We start from the raw sequence: 18,750 nt of genomic DNA, 5'->3' as shown, positions 1-18,750 counted from the left end.
AAATGGTGTTATTTAAAAATTTCTGCTAACTGGGTTGCCTATATAATGTTTTTATTTATTAAATTTTATTTATTAATCAATTAAGATGATTGACATCTTTCATAATAAAATAATTTAACCTTAATGTGGCGTTTTTGTGTCAAATCAATTCAAAAAAACGTCTCTCTTTTCGGTATCTTTCGTTTAGTCGCTAAAAAATTGTCCAGTTTTCGTCACAAATCGAAGAAGATATTTAATTGACCTTTTGAAGTGACCCGCAATCATCCAATTTAAGACGAATAACTCCAAAATACTGTTACAAATGCAGTCGTTCTTAGAGTTAAGCTTGAACCACAATGTCCCTGACTAATATTTTGCCTAGTTTATATGAATATTATGCCGGCGCCGGTGCAATAACGAGCGGTTTAAACATTGATAAACCTTATTTTACGTTAAACGGTAAAAACATAACGATTCTAAGCGGAGCATTTCATTATTTTCGAGTACCAAAAGAGTATTGGAGTGATCGTTTGAGAAAAATGAGAGCATCTGGTTTAAATACTGTTGAGACTTACGTACCATGGAACTTGCACGAACCCGAAGAAGGCGTTTTTGATTTCGGCGCGGGTGGAAGCGATTTTCAAGAATTTTTAGACATTCAAAAATTTTTAGAATTAGCTAAAGAGGAGGATTTATTCGCAATTGTTCGTCCGGGGCCTTATATATGTTCCGAATGGGAATTTGGAGGGCTCCCTTCTTGGTTACTTCGTTATAAAGGGTTAAAAGTTCGTACATCGGAGCAAACCTTCATGCAAAAAGTTACCAATTACTTTAACGTTTTAATCCCGATATTGGCAATGTTGCAATTTACGAAAGGAGGCCCGATTATTGCGGTTCAAGTTGAAAATGAATATGGGAGTACTTCCGAACCGGGGAGATTCGTTCCAGATAAGATTTATTTGGAACAATTAAGACGGTTGTTGATTCGCAATGGGATAGAGGAGTTATTATTTACTTCGGATTCGCCAACGGCTCATGGAGATGAAGGTACTTTACCGGGAGTTTTATTTCAAACGGCGAATTTCGCTTCAAACCCAGAAAAAGAATTCGAAGCACTTTTAAAACTTCAAGGTAAAAATCATTTTTAATTCAAATCTTATTATATTCTATTTTTTTAATTCGGAGGAGTAAAATGAAAAGTCAGGTTTTTTTAAATAAAAAATACATCATGAAAGAACACCATGAAGTTGTCAATTTGTTCATTATATGTCTAACTTCAGGTTACAACCTTAATTTTGACATATTTGTAATCTTCATTAAAAATCCTTTAAAATGAGCCCAAACATGATACGTTTAATTTCAATATTAGTCGAGATATAAGCAACTTCCGGTTTGAAATGTCAATGTTATTTTGATATATTCTTAATTTTTATAAAATGTCTTAAAATTTGCCACAAAAACAAAAATATAATTAGAATTAATTATATGATTAAAGAGGATTTATATTCTTTGATGATTATTAAATTTTATAATCATCAAAAAATATAATGAAAATGAACTGAAATCAGGGTTTCCAGATCACACACATAGATGTCATGACTCATGACCAGAGCCCGGACAGTTTAGGAAAAGTGCGCCCCTCTCCACGAAACGAATTCCATGACAACGACGTAAGTACGTTGTTGTCACTTTTGACACCTTTTAAGTTACTCTTCAAAATTGAATTTCGAAGAGCGATGAGCGTACCAGGAGCGTACCTTAGCGAAGAACTTGCAGTGCAACATTAATTAATGAATTAATAAAAATAATATAAAAATACGCACTGAATTATTCATTTTTGGTTTTATTAAATTTATAATTAATAAATTAATTATAATTTATTTTGTGACATAAGGTATGACGTATCCGACAGCTTCGCACGCTTCGATTGAATATTGAGACTGGAGTGGGAGGCGTTTTAGGATAATTTTCCTAAACTGTCCGGGCTCTGCTCATGACACAAGTCATGTCATAAAAAATCGTGACATGTTGAAATTTGTTTAAAAATCACTCAATTTTAATAATATGTTACATATAGGCTTAAGATTCAAGTAAAATAGTTTAGACAACTTTTGGATATAAAAGTGATATAATTAAAAGGAAATAATTTTGGCTCGAAAGTAAAACGGGAAATATAAAACTACAAACCAAAACATTACGCCAAATTTCCTTTCTTCTTTTCTCGTGGTACTCTGAAGAGTCGAAAGTCCTTCTTACTGCCATTTTTGCAACTCCAAAGTCAACAAGACGGCAATATTTTTGTAAATACGTGGTGAGATGCAGTGACAAGCTGTCACACCGCCATTTTGGCTTAAAAACAGGCTTCATGAACCGCGGTACTTTGTAAGTAATATCTTAGCGCCATCTAGCGGCGAATAGACGTAACTAATAGAGAAATTTACAGTAACCTACAATTCGAGTTGAAAATGCTATGATTTTACTTTGATTTTATTAACACTAATTATTATATTATTTTTGTAATAAAATCGTGAGAAGTACATGTCAAATCGTGAGATTAAAGGTAATATCATGAGATCTCACGATAAATCGTGATACCTAGCAAATTAAGGTTGATATTAATATTTAAATATTAAATTGTTATTTTCATTGTTGCTAACTTCGAGTTTAATGTTTTTTATTCTAATTTTTTTATTTTTTGAGATAAATGCATCATGTTTGGACACATTTTAAAGTTCTTTTAAATAAAGAATACATCATGAAGTTGTCCATTTATTTATCATGTGATAACTAACTTCAGGTGTAAAATGTCAACCTCAATTTTGACATATTTGGAATTTTCATTAAAAATCCTTTAAAGTGAGTACAAACACGACATATTTATCTTCAATGTTAATGAAGTTATGGTCAACTTCCGGTTAGAAATGTCAACCTCAATTTTGATATATTTGTAATCGTGAAAAATCTTTTAAAATGAGCCCAAACATGATAGGTTTAATTCCAATATTACTCAAAATATGAGCAACTTTTGGTTAGAAATGTCAATGTCTAACGATGTGCTTTAGAAGTGTTAAGAACAAAGTTCAAAACATATTTTCGACCACACCGCAATTTACACAAAATCGAAATAAAAATTGTGTTATTTAAAAATTTCTGCTAAATGGGTTGCCTATATAATATTTTTATTTATTAAATTTATTTATTAATCAATTAATTAATAACCAGAACGAATTTACGATGTGTTTGAGAAGTGTTAAGAACAAAGTTCAAAACATATTTTCGACCACACCGCAATTTACACAAAATTGAAATAAAAATTGCATTATTTAAAAATTTCTGCTAAATGGGTTGCCTATATAATGTTTTTATTTATTAAATTTATTTATTAATCAATTAATTAATTACCAGGACGAGTTTACCGATGTGTTAAGAACAAAATTCAAAACATACTTTCGACCACACCGCAATTTACACAAAATCGAAATAAAAATGGTGTTATTTAAAAATTTCTGCTAACTGGGTTGCAGGTTTAATTCCAATATTACTCAAAATATGAGCAACTTCCGGTTAGAAATGTCAATGTCATTTTGATATACTCTTAATTTTTATAAAATGTCTTAAAATTTGTGACAAAAACAAAAATATAATAAAAAAGAACAGAAATTAAGGTTGGTATTAATATTTAAAAATTAAATTGCTATTTTCATTGTTGCTAACTTCGGGTTCAATGTTTTTTATTCTAACTTTTTTGTATTTTTAGATAAATGCATCATGTTTGGACACATTTTAAAGTTTTTTTTAATAAAAAATACATCATGAAAGAACACCATGAAGTTGTCTATTATATGATAACGGAGATAAAACGAGCGTACAAATGTGGTGGGTGATTTACTTCAAAATAAGGCGAACTTAATTCAGAGATACCTTGTGGCTCTGACGATAGCGCCCCTTGTGTTAAAACTGCAAACTAAAATTAAATATACTTTTTAGGTTATAGTTGACAGATTTTTAGTTTTGACAGATCAGCTGATTTTAGCTGGACCAATTCTATATTATAGGAGGAATAAAAATTATAATAATATTGATTAATATTATTGTAATTAATTATTATCTAATATTGAGTTGTAAAAATGATGTGTAACAATGATTAATGTAATGGACCCCAAAAGAAAAAATAACCAACCTAACCTAAACAGATTAATTTTTGTTAGTTTACAGTTTTGCCACCGGGGCGCTGTCGTCATAGCCACAAGGTAAAACTCTGAATTAAATTCGCCCTATTCTGGAACACAGTCGCCTATCGCCGTTTTATCTTCGTGATGATAATTAACTTCAGGTTACAACTTCAATTTTGACATATTTGTAATCATTAAAAATCCTTTAAAGTGAGTACAAACAACATCAATTAAACATCAATTTTTAATTTAGCTCTTTTAAAAGTGAGGTTAAGTCGTTTATTTGTATATTTTTGATTTGACGTTTAAACGTCATTTTTTATTTTGGCTCTTTTAAAAGTGAGGTTAAGTTTGTGTCGATTTAATTTGACAATTAAACGTCAATTTTTAAGGTTAATCGGTGAATTTCAATAAAAAGTATTTAAAATGAAATTGAATAAGGATTGCGGAAAGATGAATCAGGTTGTTTTATATCAATAACTTTTCTATTATTGTTATTTTTTTAAATGAAGAAATTTGAAGACATATTTATCTTCAATATTAATAAAGTTATGAGAAGAAATGTCAATCTCAATTTTGACATATATGTAATCGTGAAAAATCCTTTAAAATGAGCCCAAACATTCCAATATTACTCAAAATATGAACAACTTCCGGTTTGAAATGTCAATGTCATTTTGATATATTCTTAATTTTTATAAAATGTATTAAAATTTGTCACAAAAACAAAAATATAATAAAAAAAAAACTGAAATTAAGGTTGGTATTAATATTTAAAAATTAAATTGCTATTTTCATTGTTGCTAACTTCGGGTTTAATGTTTTTTATTCTAATTTTTTTGTTTTTTGAGATAAGTGCGTCATGTTTGGACTCATTTTAAAGGTTATTTTATAAAGATTACGAATATTATAATAAAATTAAAGTTGACATTAACACCTGAAAGTTTTCTTCTTAGCCGTCCGTCGAAACTCTTTCAAAAAACATCAAATTCGAATTTTCCTAGTGTAATTTTTGGTTAAAACTAAGCAATAACCTGTCGTTTTGGCGCTGCAATTTGAAAACACCCCTCCGAATTAAAAAATAGAGTACAATTATTAAATAAAATTAATTTTAGGTGAAAAACCATTAATGGCCACCGAGTTTTGGACCGGTTGGTTCGATCATTGGGGTGAATTACATCACATTCGAGACAACGAAGATTTCTACAACATATTAGAGAGGATTTTAAAATACCCCGCTTCCGTAAACATGTACATGTTCGTTGGTGGAACAAGTTTCGGGTTTATGAACGGGGCAAATATCGCCGATTCAAGCGTAGATAATGAGGGTTATCAACCGGATACGACAAGTTATGATTACGACGCCCCCATAAGCGAATCTGGAGATTACACAATGAAATATGTTATGGTTAAAGAGTTATTAACAAAATATAACAAAATTAAAACGAGAACGCCGATCGTTCCCGCAATTACAATTAAATTTGCGTACAAAAATGTATTTATCGATAAACAATTAACGTTCAACGAAATTTTGGAGCAAGCCCCAATAAAAATAAACAGCCCAAAATTAATGCCGATGGAGTTATTACCTCAAATTAATAATAATTCGGGGCAAAGCTACGGATACATAGTTTACAGAAAAGAAAACTTAGACATCTCAAGCAACACAACTTTAATCATTAAAGGAAGAGTTTGCGATACAGTTATGGTGTTAATAAACGGATTTTTAGTATCAAAACCTTTAACTTTAGTAAGCGATTTAAATTCGTTCGGATTTTGGCGATGGAAAGACTCTAGATTACACCTCGGAATGCAACCGTTTAAATCGGCAACTTTAGATTTAATCGTTGAAAATTGGGGTAGAAACAACTTCGGAAGTTTAGACCAATTCATTCAATATAAAGGTTTATGGCAAGGTGGCGTATTTTTAGATGACACTGAATTAAACGATTTCAAAATTATCCCATTGGATTTTAAAAAAACATTTTTTTCGAAATTGAATTATTTTCACCCGCCTATTAACCCCTGGTTACCAGCCCCATCGATTTATAAGGCCACTTTAAAGGTTCAAACGCGGTACGATACGTTTTTGGATATGTCTTCGTGGACTAAGGGATTCGTTGTTGTAAATAATTTCATTTTGGGACGATACTCTTCGATCGGACCGCAACAAACCCTGTTTTTACCCGCCCCTTTACTAAAAGAAGGGAAAAACACCATCATGGTTTTCGAACAGTTCTTTCCGGCGGACCGATTAAAATTTAGAACAACACCGTTTTATAAAACGCAAAATGCCGAAATTGGAATGGTTTCAATTATTATGTCATAATCAAATATTTTGGTAAACATCTGTACTTAGAATAAGATTTTTTATATATATTTTTTTGTGTGTTTAGTGGAATTGTGTAAAAATTCTATTTTTTAAGAATTAATTAATAAAAGAAATTAAAATTTTTAAAAAGAATGCAAGTAATTTAAATGTCATTTGGAATTAAACGTCAAATTATTAAAATCTATTGGTGATAATAGATGGCAGCAGGTATATAATACGTTACGTAGATTTGGTTGCCTATCTCTCAAAACATGTTCTTTATTTTATCTTTTTTATTATTATTATCTTATTAATAGTGGTAATAAATAAACGATGACATTTTACGACGTTGTTTTCACCAATAATTAACAAATTAAAGAATTTGTGAAAAAAGAAATCTACACAATAATAACATTATAAAATTATAATTACTTATTAGTCAAGGAATTTTTTATCATACAATTAAATCTTATTGTTAGATCGGAATAAATTTAAAAAAAAAACTCCACAAGGTAATACTAAGTGATATGTGATTCCGTCTTCTGGCAAGATTAATCTCATTAGTTTTGCTTTGTTGAACAACACCTACTCCTTATTATTTTACAATAAAGTAAACGTAAAAGGATCCAGACGACTTTTAAGGCCATCTAAACTTATTATTATTCATTAATGACGCAATATGTATAATAAATCTTAAAAGTTGTCTTAAAAAAAAATGAGTGCAGAAATTTGTAATAAATAATAGAAAGTTGATTGATCATTTAGCATTAACTACTACACAAAACTAAATAAACGAATTAATAACGTTTCAAAATTAAAAGAATTGTATCTTTGAATATAAACTCATATAGGAAGCTATATCTAAGAAAATATTTTGATAAATCATATCCTTAGAAAAACACGTCCTAATTTTTTAAAAACTCCGCTTCCGATACGATTCAAACTACTTTCTCCACGTGAATCGAAATCATTTAAACCTCTCTTAACAGATATCAACGTTAACGAACAAACCTTGTTTCGTAATCGTTAAAGCACACGCCTATCTACTTATACGTAACAAACATTTTTTTTTGGTGGTCGAACTAACTTGTTTCGATCATTAACTGAGTCGCAATTGTGGAAATAAATCTAAAAAGCGAACGTCACCAAAATACTTTCACTGTGTTTGTGCATTTAGATTTGTTTGTGCATTCTTATTAATTAAAAAAACATGAGTGTTTAATAAATTTACATTTTATATTGATTTAATATGTAAATTTATCGACTTTTAAACTATAAATTTGTAAAAAATAAAATCCCCTTCATTTGAATTCGGTTTAAAGATGGGTTTTAACCGTATAAATATTAATATATACAATAAAATTCCTTTAACTCGAATGGCTAAAAGAGTAAAAGAAAACATTTAGGTAGAGAAAAATTCGTTGAATTTCACTTATATTTAACCTTGTAAACTTTTTGGTATCGAATCTTTACCTGAATGAAGATTAATGTTTCCTTATTATCTTAAAAATATCATTTCTTTCTTCAAAAATATAATTAAATCCTCAAAAATTTTAAAGTGACAGGTAAAAGTTAGGTTATGTTTTCGGTTCTTCTTCAATTTCAGGGAAAGATCACTTCTTAGAGTCCATAATCACTGTAAATAAATAGTTTGGAAGATCAAAACCGTGTTTTGATGGGAATTTTAGTTCACTTAAACTTATTTTTTCGCAAAATTTAATAATTTTTACAAGAAAAGTAATCGTAGGGTTTAAATGTCAAAACTGACTTAATATGGGTGGTTGTCGCTAGATGGGGCGAGCAAATATTTAGAAGAGAAGCACTTTTTTAAGATAAAAAAATATTAATTATAAAGGGTTGAAATCTTTACCTGAATGTAGATTCATTTTTCCTTATTGTCTTAAAAAAATCGTTTATTAATAAGTTTTTTTCTAAAAAAAAACTAAATCCTCGAAAATTTTAAAGTGACAGATAAAAGATGGGTTATGTTTTCGTTTCTTCTTCAATTTCGAGGAAAGATCACTTCTTAGAGTCCAAAATCACTGTAGATAACTAGTTTAGATATTCAAAAACGTATTTTGATCGGGATTTTGGCTTAATTAATCTTATTTTTTTGCAAAATTTAATAATTTTAGCAAGAAATGTAATCGTAGGGTTTAAATGTCAAAACTGACTTAATATGGATGATTGCCGCTAGATGGGGTGAACAACTATTTAGAAAAGATGGAATTTTTAAGATAAAAAAATAATAATCATAACAATTTGAAATCTTTACCTGAATGAAGATTAATTTTTCCCTATTACCAAAGCTATTACCTTAAAAAATCATTTATTAATAAGTTATTTTCTAAAATATAAATTAAATCCTCAAAAATTTTAAAGTGAGTTTATGTATTCCTTTTTTTTCAATTTCGGGAAAAATCACTATAAATGATTAGTTTGAGAGTCCATAAACGTATTCTGATGTAGGTTTTGGCTCAGTTACACTTATTTTTTCGCAAAATTTAATAATGATAGCAAAAAATGTAATCGTAATGTTAAATGTCAAAACTCACTTAATATGTTGCCGCTAGATGGGGTGAAATTGTCGTTTAATTTTTGATTGAACTAGAACTAGATAACTACTTTTCAGATATTTATTAAGATTAATTTAAATTGAGTATATTCATGCTATTTATTCTTCCAGATACTTATTTTTGAGGTTTAAACTTTTGCAAATAGAGTACTACAATAAATGAAACAAACGTATACGGATAATGCGTATGTGCGACAAGGACAGACAACATTCAACCCTAAACTTCAAATTTTGTTTACATCATACATTTTTCTAACCTCTAATTCCCGTTCTGTCAGTGTTAAGTGTTCTCAGCTTTTTCTTGTTATTTATCGTTTTTGCGTGGTTTAAACGTGGATATATCGGTAATTTTTGATGCTGCATTCTTGATAAACACCTATTTCAATAAAGAGTTGCTTTTAATTATGTTGTGTTGTTGTTTTCAGCAAATTCAAGGAGTTAGAAAAGGGACTAAAGGAAAACGAGAGATCCTCAGCAATAGAGACATCAACCCTAGTAGACCTAGTTGTGAATTATTCAAAATCAAAAATAGAAAAACTGATGCAGTTACTTGAAAAGATAACGAGAAAGTGTGGAAAAAACTGTGTGCCACGAATTTGACTAATCAATCTGTCAAACCCTAAAATGAAGTAAGTACATTTATAATATAATTAAATATTATATAGTCAGTACCATTAATAGTCAGATTAATTTTACCAATAGGTGAAAATAACTCTATTTTTTAATTTGGAGGAGTAAAATGAAAAGTCACGTTTACACAGTGTAATTTTTCAAAGCTATTTTTTGGCGGGAGTTTTAAAACTAGAAAGGATTTTAAGTAAATTGTAGTTACGAATTTAATTACTTATTTGTTTAAACATAATAAAAAATATATGTCAAACAATATCAATAAAACGGATTAATACAGGGAAGGCAGTGTCCGTTATAGCTCAATAAAAATATACATTAATCTAACACTAGACTTAGTACTAGGATCATTCGGGTTTAGCCGTCTTGAGAGACATGTGATTTTTCCCGAAATTAAAGAAGAAACGAAAACATAACCTAACTTTTATCCTGTCACTAAAATTTTTGACAATTTAATTTATTTTTTACAAAAAAACTTATTAATAAATAATTTTTTAAGGTAATAAGGAAAAATTAATCTTCATTCAGGTAAAGATTTCAAACTTTTATGATTATTATTTTTTTATTTTAAAAATTTCTTTTTTTCTAAATAGTTGCTCACCCCATCTAGCGACAACCATCCAGTTTAAGTCAATTTTGACATTTAAGCCCTACGATTACATTTCTTACTAAAATCATTAAATTTTGCGAAAAAATAAGATAAATTAGCCAAAATACATTTTTGGACTCCAAAACTATTTATTTACAGTGATTATGGACTCTAAAAAGTGATCTTTCCCCGAAATTGAAGCAGAAACAAAAACATAACCTAACTATTATCTGTCACTTTAAAATTTTTGAGGATTTAATTTATTTTTTAGAAGAAAAATCTTCATTCAGGTAAAGATTTCAAGCTTTCTTCGTTTTTAAGCCGTCTTAAGAGACGCACGGCTAAACCCGAAACTTTCTAGTTCTACGTCTAGTGTTATAATAAATATTAAAAAATAGAGTATAATTGAAGATGAATATACCGGGCCTTACAAAATAATTCTAGATATAGAATGTGTAAAGATTATGTAAAGGTTATTGATTAGATTAACTCAAACTTCATAATGAACCAAATCCATTTCTCATTCAATAACAAATTAACACAAAACCCTGATTTCTAAATAAAAGGTTAATGCCACGAAAACGATTATAGTAACTTTCTTATCTATTCACAAAATTAACATTTTGTCAAGCCTTTTACTGCTGTACGTTTTAATGTTACAACGTTTTAGTGGAGATTTACGTAAGTTGGTCGTTAATGGAAATTCCGTTAGGAAACCGTTGGGACCAAAGTCATGTTTCGAATTTTCGCGGAAGACTAATAAAAAGGATACCCCAAAGCCCCATTTTTTTTAACGTTATGTCATCGCTAGTTTGCGTGTTTATTTTTTTTTCCTACTCTCGATTACGACATTTTCACCACTTTCTAGGTAACACTAATTTGAAACAATTAAATCACAAAAATTATTAATAACGAAACGTTGTTGTTCGAATTGAACGTTTAAGAAAGTAAATCGAAGACACAAAAAGGAAAAAGAAATTTAGTTCTAGGTCAGATATAATTTTAAGGTAGAGGTTAACAAGGTTTTAAAAAAGAATCCTTGATAGTAATTTTCCACGTTCGAAAAAAGGTTGATAAATCGTTTTTTAAAATATTCCCCTTCGTATTAGCAAATATTTCGAAAGTATCCTTGATTTTCTTAATGCACCGCGATCGATCTAGTTTTATATTAGTGCGGCATTCCGGGTTTCATAATAAACGTTTTAACGATTCATACACCACACGTCACGCAGCTGCGAAATTACCACTCGAACAGTTTAATTTGCATCGATACGACAACGAACGACAAAAAAGAACCGTTCAAATTTCTGTAAATAACGCTTTGAACGCACTTTTTAAAGTCTTTCGGTCTTTTATAAAACCTTACAAGGACTTGATAACTGTTATTGTTAGTGGCAATCGAGAACGTGCCGCTAATTGAATTCAAAATCATTTCGTAGGTTTTCTTATTTCTCTAATTTTATTAATTAAAAGGGAATCATTTTTTGTTTTATTTTTATTATTTATAAATGTAGACGTTTTTTTGAGTACGGTTCTGTCCCTCCTAGATGCTTTAAAGCTTCAATCTTCCGACAGGTGAACGGATTGTTGTTTATCGTTATGTCACTGCCGTGAAAGTCTAGTTGGCAATGGCCTTCTGCTTCTAAATAAACTTCTTCTATTCCGTATCGCACGTAAATACAAGACTCCGTCTATTGTTATGTCTTCAATTGTAGAGTTAGAGATATGATTATTTAACTTAATATGTTTTTCATGATTGTAATTATAGTTTGGATCTTTATTTAGTATCCAAAGGTAAGTAGGAATTTCGTTAACACCTTTACCATGCTACGCCATGTATCTTAGCAAATTGGAACACTCAACTCTGAAGAAATACTGCATTTCCCAGAATTGTAGCTAATTATGTACGACTTGTTATATAAAATCGATGATTTTTCAAGAACATTCATTCTGTTCGGTTTAAATAATCGCTTGATGCCAACCCAATGTATCAAGGTCATATCTCCAATAAATCCGGACAATTAACAATGTTTGGCTGAATTAAGTCGAAATTGCTTGCGGCCGAGGCGCAACATCGATACCATATCGATACAAAATAGTTTTCGAGAATGTCTGATTTAATTAAGCCGAGGTTGCTCCACGCCCGAGGGGCTACATCGATATAAAACAGTTTTCAAGAATGTATGGCTTAATTAAGCGGAGGTAGCTTTGTGACCGAAGTGTAACATTAATACCATATCGATACAAAATAATTTTCAAGAATGTGTGATTTAATTAAGCCGAGGTTGCTCCACGCCCGAGGCGCTACATCCATATAAAACAGTTTTCAAGAATGTATGGCTTAATTAAGCGGAGGTATGTAGCTTTGTGACCGAAGTGTAACATTAATACCATATCGATACAAAATAATTTTCAAGAATGTGTGATTTAATTAAGCCGAGGTTGCTCCGCGACCGAGGCGCTACATCGATATAAAACAGTTTTCAAGATTGCATGGCTTTATTAAGCAGAGGTAGTTTTGCGTAATATTGATTACCTCGATACAAAATAGTTTTCAAGAATGTGTGATTTAATTAAGCCGAGGTTGCTCCACGCCCGAGGCGCTACATCGATATAAAACAGTTTTCAAGAATGTTTGGCTTAATTAAGCGGAGGTAGCTTTGTGACCGAAGTGTAACATCGATACAAAATAATTTTCAAGAATGTGCGACTTAATTAAGCCGAGGTTGCTCCGAGGCGCTACATTGATATAAGACAGTTTTCAAGATTACATGGCTTAATTAAGCAGAGGTAGTTTTGCGTTGACATTGATTATCTCCATACAAAATAGTTTACAAGAATGTGTGATTTAACTGCTGTACACATGGTTCATTTTCCAAGACATCAAATAAACAATATCATCTAATATCGCCGAGGTCGCTTGCGGGCGAGGCGCTAGAACCAATAGTATATCCATCGTTCCCCTCTCCCCGCTCTCCTAAGATCTGCCCTCGGTCCAACTCCTCCTCCCACAACTCACTGCACCCATTCAACATATGTTCCAACGTTTCCCATTCCTCCCTGCATAGCCTACACCACCTCTCCTCATCGGCCATCCAGTATCTGTTCGCTCTCTCCTCGTTTCCACAACGGAACCTAGCCACCAACTTCTTCAATTCCTCATCTCCTTCCAATAACAAGTATCTAGGCAGCCCCTCCGTCATTATGTCCCTGTACCTTTCGTTATACCTCCCCTCTTTTATTTGTGTCCTTCTTTCCTGTCTCTGCATATCTCGGTCCCTATCTCTCAACTCCCTCCACATCTCCCTACCCACCCTTCGTCTACTATTTATCTCAGTTACCGAGTAGCCCGCTCGTCTATAATAGTTGTCTCTGTCTCCTTTCCCATATTTGATCTTTCCCTCCAACACTCCCCCAAGATCCCGCAGTTTGGCCTCCCTTCTATTCTTTCTTCATATTTCACTGCTCTCCTGCCCCCCTCCACTCTGACTTTATCCACCTTTACCTCTTCCCTCACTATATATCCCGGTGTTCCTCTCGCCACCTCAAGCACTCATCTCCAGTATCTAGCTTGCACGTCCTCCAGCATTGCCTGCTCTCTCCATCCCCATACCTCTGCTCCATACATCATCACACTGCTAACCAGACCTTCAAACATAATCTTCCTCGCTGCCACATTCCTTCCAAAGACTCTCTTCCCCCAACCCCATACTTGTCCCATCACCTTATTCGCCTTTTTTGCCATTGCTATCACATGCGACCCCTCCCTGTTGTCCTCCCTGAACACATACCCCAAGTAAGTATACTCCCTAACCTCCTCGATCTCTTTTCCCTCCCATCTCCAGTTTTCTGTTCTTTTTCTCCCCCCCTTACAAAACTTCATCATCCTTGTGTTCCCCACATTCACTTCCAGCCCCTTCCCCCTAAAATATCTTTCCAATGTCTTTATCATATCTTTCATCTCCGCCACTTCTCTCGCCATGACCACGATGTCATCCGCGTATGCTAACATATGCACCTTTCTACCTCCCACCACCAACCCTCCCATTTGCCCCTTCCTCAATCTATCCTCCAGGTCCGCCGTATACAGTGCAAACAGACTTGGGCTCAGCGGACATCCCTGCCTCTGTCCCTTCGTCGTCCAAAACACGTCGCTCAGCTTATCGCCATAGTCTCCATGTATATTTCCTTCACTCTCGCAATTAGGTGTTCCGTGATCCCCCTCCTCCCCATCTCCTCCCACAACTTTCCCCTATCCACCTTATCAAAAGCCGCCTTCAAATCTATAAACTGGGCGTACAATTTCCCTCCCTTCTTATACAGCTCTCTATCTGCCAGATGCTTTAACACGTACACGTTGTCGATTGCTCCCCTTCCCTTCCGAAAGCCTGCCTGCCCATCCGGCAAAATTCCCCTCTCCTCCTCCAGTCTTCCCAGCAGTATCTTCGTGTATACCTTGTATGCCCAGTCTAGTAGGTTAATTCCTCTGTAGCTTTCTACCCTTCCCTTATTACCCTTTTTATATACTGGGCAAATTACCCCCACTTTCCATCCCTCCGGAATCCCCCCCCTCTCCATACGCTATTCATCCCCTCCAACAACTTCACTCTCACCACCCTTGATGCTTCCAACCATACCTCGTTCTGGATGCCATCTTCCCCTGGCGCCTTTCCCTTCTTCAATCCCCTAAGCACTGCTTCGATCTCCTCTTCTGCTATCTCGACACAACTATTGCCGAGGTCGCTTGCGGGCGAGGCAGAATGAGGATAAACGATTTCTCATTTAACTGCTATACAGGGTGGGTCAAATTGGACACTTTAAAAGGGAAACTCTTCTTTCTATAAGAAATAGAGGAAAAATGATATCAGTGTCTGAGGCTCGATTTTTATAAGAAACTTAATGGCGAAAACCGCATATCGATATCTCTTATGGTTTCAGAGATACAGGGTGTTTTTTAAAAAAGTTCATTTTCGAAAAGTCGTCATAACTTTTTTCTTATCTATATTTCTTATTTCTTTATATAGGTCAGATAAAGGCGTGACGTACTGTCTGAGACGAACCATCTGTTCCGATTGGACGGAACCCTCCTCTCCCCGCATAGCTTATTTCTGTTCCTCTTTAATTTGTAATTCCATTAAATCGCTCTTAAAAAATTAAGGAACCTTAATTTTGAAAAACTAATGACGGAATTCGACGACCGACATTATTTGAGATATTTTGGTAAAAACCACGTCAAAATCCGCCAGGTCGTTTTCGAAATAACCGCAACCTACTAAACCGCGATTTTCCGCGAAACTATATGGAATATCGAAAAAATAAAATATGCCCTATATTAAGAAGACATCGGTTTATCACCAGTTCAAATTTGCAATTTTTCGTCAAATAGTTTTCGAGAAATCGGGTACTTTTTTCATTTAACTCGCGATAAAAAGAAAACCGAAAATTTTCAAATTAACATATTTGTTAGGTAGAAATGTTCAGTGATTACAACGTCGCGCCTTTATCTTACCTACATAAAGAAATAAGGCGCGACGTCCTGTCTGGGACACACCATCTGTTCCGATTGGACAAAACCCACGTCACCCCTCAGAGCTTATTTCTGTTTCTCTTTAATTTGTAATTCTATTAAATCGTTTTTAAAAAATTAGAGAGCTCTAATTTTGAAAAACTGGTAACGGAATCCGACCAACGACATTATTTGACATATTTTGGTCAAATCCACCCAGCCGTTTTCGACATGACGGCGTCTTACTAAACCGCGATTTTCCGCGAAACTGTATGAATTATCGAAAAAATAAAATATGCCACTCATTAAGAACACATCAGGCTACCACGTGTTCAAAATTCAAATTTTTTCGTACGATAATTTTCGAGAAAAAAAAATCGCAAAGTTGCTGGTACTCTCAAAAATCGGGTACCTGATATGGTAGAGATATCGATCTCTAAAGTGAGGGGCCTTGACTTTTTGCACGGATAGTAGTGGGCTTTGACGACGTTTTGATAAAACAAATGCATTGTTTATGAGTATCTATCTGTCAAATTTTGATTCAAGTTGTAAGTGTTAGTACTTATCGTTAGAATATTACTTAGTTGTCATCAACTTTCAAAATAATGTCATATAAAAATTATGAAGAATGGGACATGATAGTACGTTTTATACAATCTGAGGAGAATGCAGGAAATTTATATCATGAACGATATCCAGAGAGGCTGCAACTTTTTAATGATATTTTTAGAAGATTATTATTCTAGACGGATTTTGAAACAATTCATATTTAAGCCGGATTTAAGTCTCATTTATTATCTCAGACCAGGAGGTCTTGAACGGCGCATGAATTTTTGCCAATGGTTCTTGGAAAAATGTGACGAAAAAAAAAACACCCTGTATCTCTGAAACCGTAAGAGATATCGATATGCGGCTTTCGCCATTAAGTTTCTTATAAGAATCGATCCTCAGACACTGATATCATTTTTCCTGTATCTCTTATAGAAATAGGAGTTTCCATTCAGGATAATTAATTTCTCCTTCAACACTTGTGCGCTTGGTTTACTTTCCATGATATCAAATGAACGATATCATCTAATAACGCCGAGGTATTACAACAAAACCATATCGATGAGAAACCTGAATTTGCAATGACGCTTAAGTAAATCAAGCCAAGGTCGTTTGCGGCCGAGGCGCTAGAACCAATAGGTTATAGCAGCTTTGTGTTGTATGCTTTATGCACTAAACATATTTGCCTAAGTACCTCATCCATTTTTCGGCAAATGTTATCATTACTAACTACAACTTTGACATGAAAACTTGGTCTATATCTTATTTGTTACTTTTTAATGTTGGTACTGAGCTATCATCGTAGAAATTAATTTCAGATGTCATGTGCCTTTATATAAATAATTTTACTCCTCTTTTCTTGCTGGTCACCACAGGTCGTGTTACTTTATGGGTTAATAGTAAACATTGAGAAATTCTCTCTATTTACCTAAACACCCTGTATACATAAAAAATTATGTAATAAATGCTTATTAAAATCCTCTCACAATACATTCTTTTTTGGTAACTCGATATATTACATAATTGGGGACACTTCGTTATGGTTGAAGATGAATGATCTTTTGAGTTTTTTTTTATAGAAAGGTAGTGATGAGTTTCTAAATCTGTTCCAAATAAATTTTCGTGTGATATAATGCACGTGAGAACATTTTTATTTCGTACTTAACGTACTGTTAACGCCTAGACTTTTCTTTTTTGATTTTTAATCAATCTTAAAGGTTAATTGATTCAAACGAGTTCATTTTTATTTTGGGGGAGTTCAAAAAATTGTGGAAAATCAGGTTTTACTGCAATGCGAGAATACATTTTATTTCCATTACTTATTTCTTATGTGTAAACAGCTTGGATTGCGACATAATTAATTATAAAATCATTTAAAGTTGTATAAATACTTAAAAAAACACACATCTCGCGAATAGAAATATTAAGAAGCGTTGAAATATTATTCAGGTGCAGTGTCATTTAATCGCAAAGCTTATGTTGAAATAACTTTGGTAATTGAGCTATTAAGAAATACACGAGAAACAAAAATTCCTTAAGATTTCTTAACTGAAAAATTAATGAAGCTGATTTTGATTTTCGAAATGGAATTAATTAAGAGATGAATGCATTAATAACGGGGTCAAATAAATTGGAGTAAAAAGGTTAAAATTATAATATTTCATTATTGCGTAAAAACTTAGTTTCATTTTTTTTTAATTTCAAAAAAATCGTTCTCCCATCAAGCGTGAAAGCCACAAATCTTAAACAAATTCAGATTCGTTTTGTGACCTTTTAATAAATATGTTTAGGAAGTCGTTAAGATATCATTTTTTGACTTTCTTTTAAAATTGATTAAATTTCTTTTTTTTTTTTCTTCAAATTAGATTCTTTAAATATCTTCACGTGGTTGATTTAGTTGACTCAATTCGTAGTGTTGAGACATTTTTTTTTCTATTTTAACGCGGATAATTATCCTTGAAATTGTTTTAAACTTAGATTTAATTCTCCTCATTAAAGAAAATTAACTTATTGTTTCATTTTTTCAATTTCATCGTTACAATTTTAGATCATTACATAATGTTTTAATCTTTTACAGATCCATTTTAAGCGAAAACATTACCAACCTCACAATTTTTATATCCTTAAGTAAAAGGAGATCTAACAAGAAGCATAAATAAGCGATATGGTTCGCGTAAACTTTTTTCCGAGAAAAAATTTACCAATGAAAATCATTTAGTTTACGACTCGGTTTAATAATGCAATAAAAATAAGTTGATGAAGAAAAGATAGCGGCCGAGGCGCTATCTCGCCATCAAATTTAAGAAAAATCGGGATGATTTCAACGACATTTGACTTACTTAAGCCGAGATTGCTTGTGTCCGAGGCATTACAAGAAAACCATATCGATGAAAACATGATTATTTGTTAAAAACGTGTAAGTAAAATACATCGTCACTAGTT

The 18,750-nt window shown here is 32.4% G+C and overlaps 2 protein-coding genes and 1 long non-coding RNA gene across 3 annotated transcripts in view; 2 read left to right on the top strand and 1 right to left on the bottom strand.

Annotated features, from left to right (window-relative positions):
- LOC111414446 (basic phospholipase A2 homolog 1) overlaps nt 1-8,682 on the bottom strand; it is a 33,154-nt gene extending 24,472 nt beyond the window's left edge. The window contains exon 1 of the mRNA XM_023045792.2: nt 8,333-8,682. The gene's annotated coding sequence lies outside the window, so the exon portion shown is untranslated. The remainder of the gene's footprint in view (nt 1-8,332) is intronic.
- On the top strand, nt 137-6,806 carry LOC111414463 (beta-galactosidase-1-like protein 2). The gene is made up of 2 exons (XM_023045819.2): nt 137-1,110; nt 5,267-6,806. The coding sequence occupies exons 1-2, from the start codon at nt 336-338 to the stop codon at nt 6,478-6,480; spliced, it is 1,989 nt and encodes a 662-aa protein (XP_022901587.2). The 5' UTR covers nt 137-335; the 3' UTR covers nt 6,481-6,806.
- Nucleotides 8,683-9,242: 560 nt separating the features above from the next.
- On the top strand, nt 9,243-18,719 carry LOC111414473 (uncharacterized). The gene is made up of 3 exons (XR_002706275.2): nt 9,243-9,381; nt 9,463-9,666; nt 18,386-18,719. It is a non-coding gene; the product is annotated as an uncharacterized lncRNA (long non-coding RNA).
- Nucleotides 18,720-18,750: the final 31 nt, after the last annotated feature.

The sequence above is a fragment of the Onthophagus taurus genome, chromosome 3, assembly GCF_036711975.1.
Source record: "Onthophagus taurus isolate NC chromosome 3, IU_Otau_3.0, whole genome shotgun sequence".
In the NCBI taxonomy this organism is placed as follows: Eukaryota; Metazoa; Arthropoda; class Insecta; order Coleoptera; family Scarabaeidae; genus Onthophagus; species Onthophagus taurus.
Note: the sequence above shows the minus strand (reverse complement) of the source record. Positions and strands in the feature narration are given on the sequence as shown.

Excerpts from the sequence above, each read along its gene's own strand:
- LOC111414463 (XM_023045819.2), top strand. The coding sequence starts at position 336 with ATGTCCCTGACTAATATTTTGCCTAGTTTATATGAATATTATGCCGGC. Across the intron at positions 1,111-5,266 it reads AGCACTTTTAAAACTTCAAG|GTGAAAAACCATTAATGGCC; the intron begins GTAAAAATCATT and ends AATTAATTTTAG.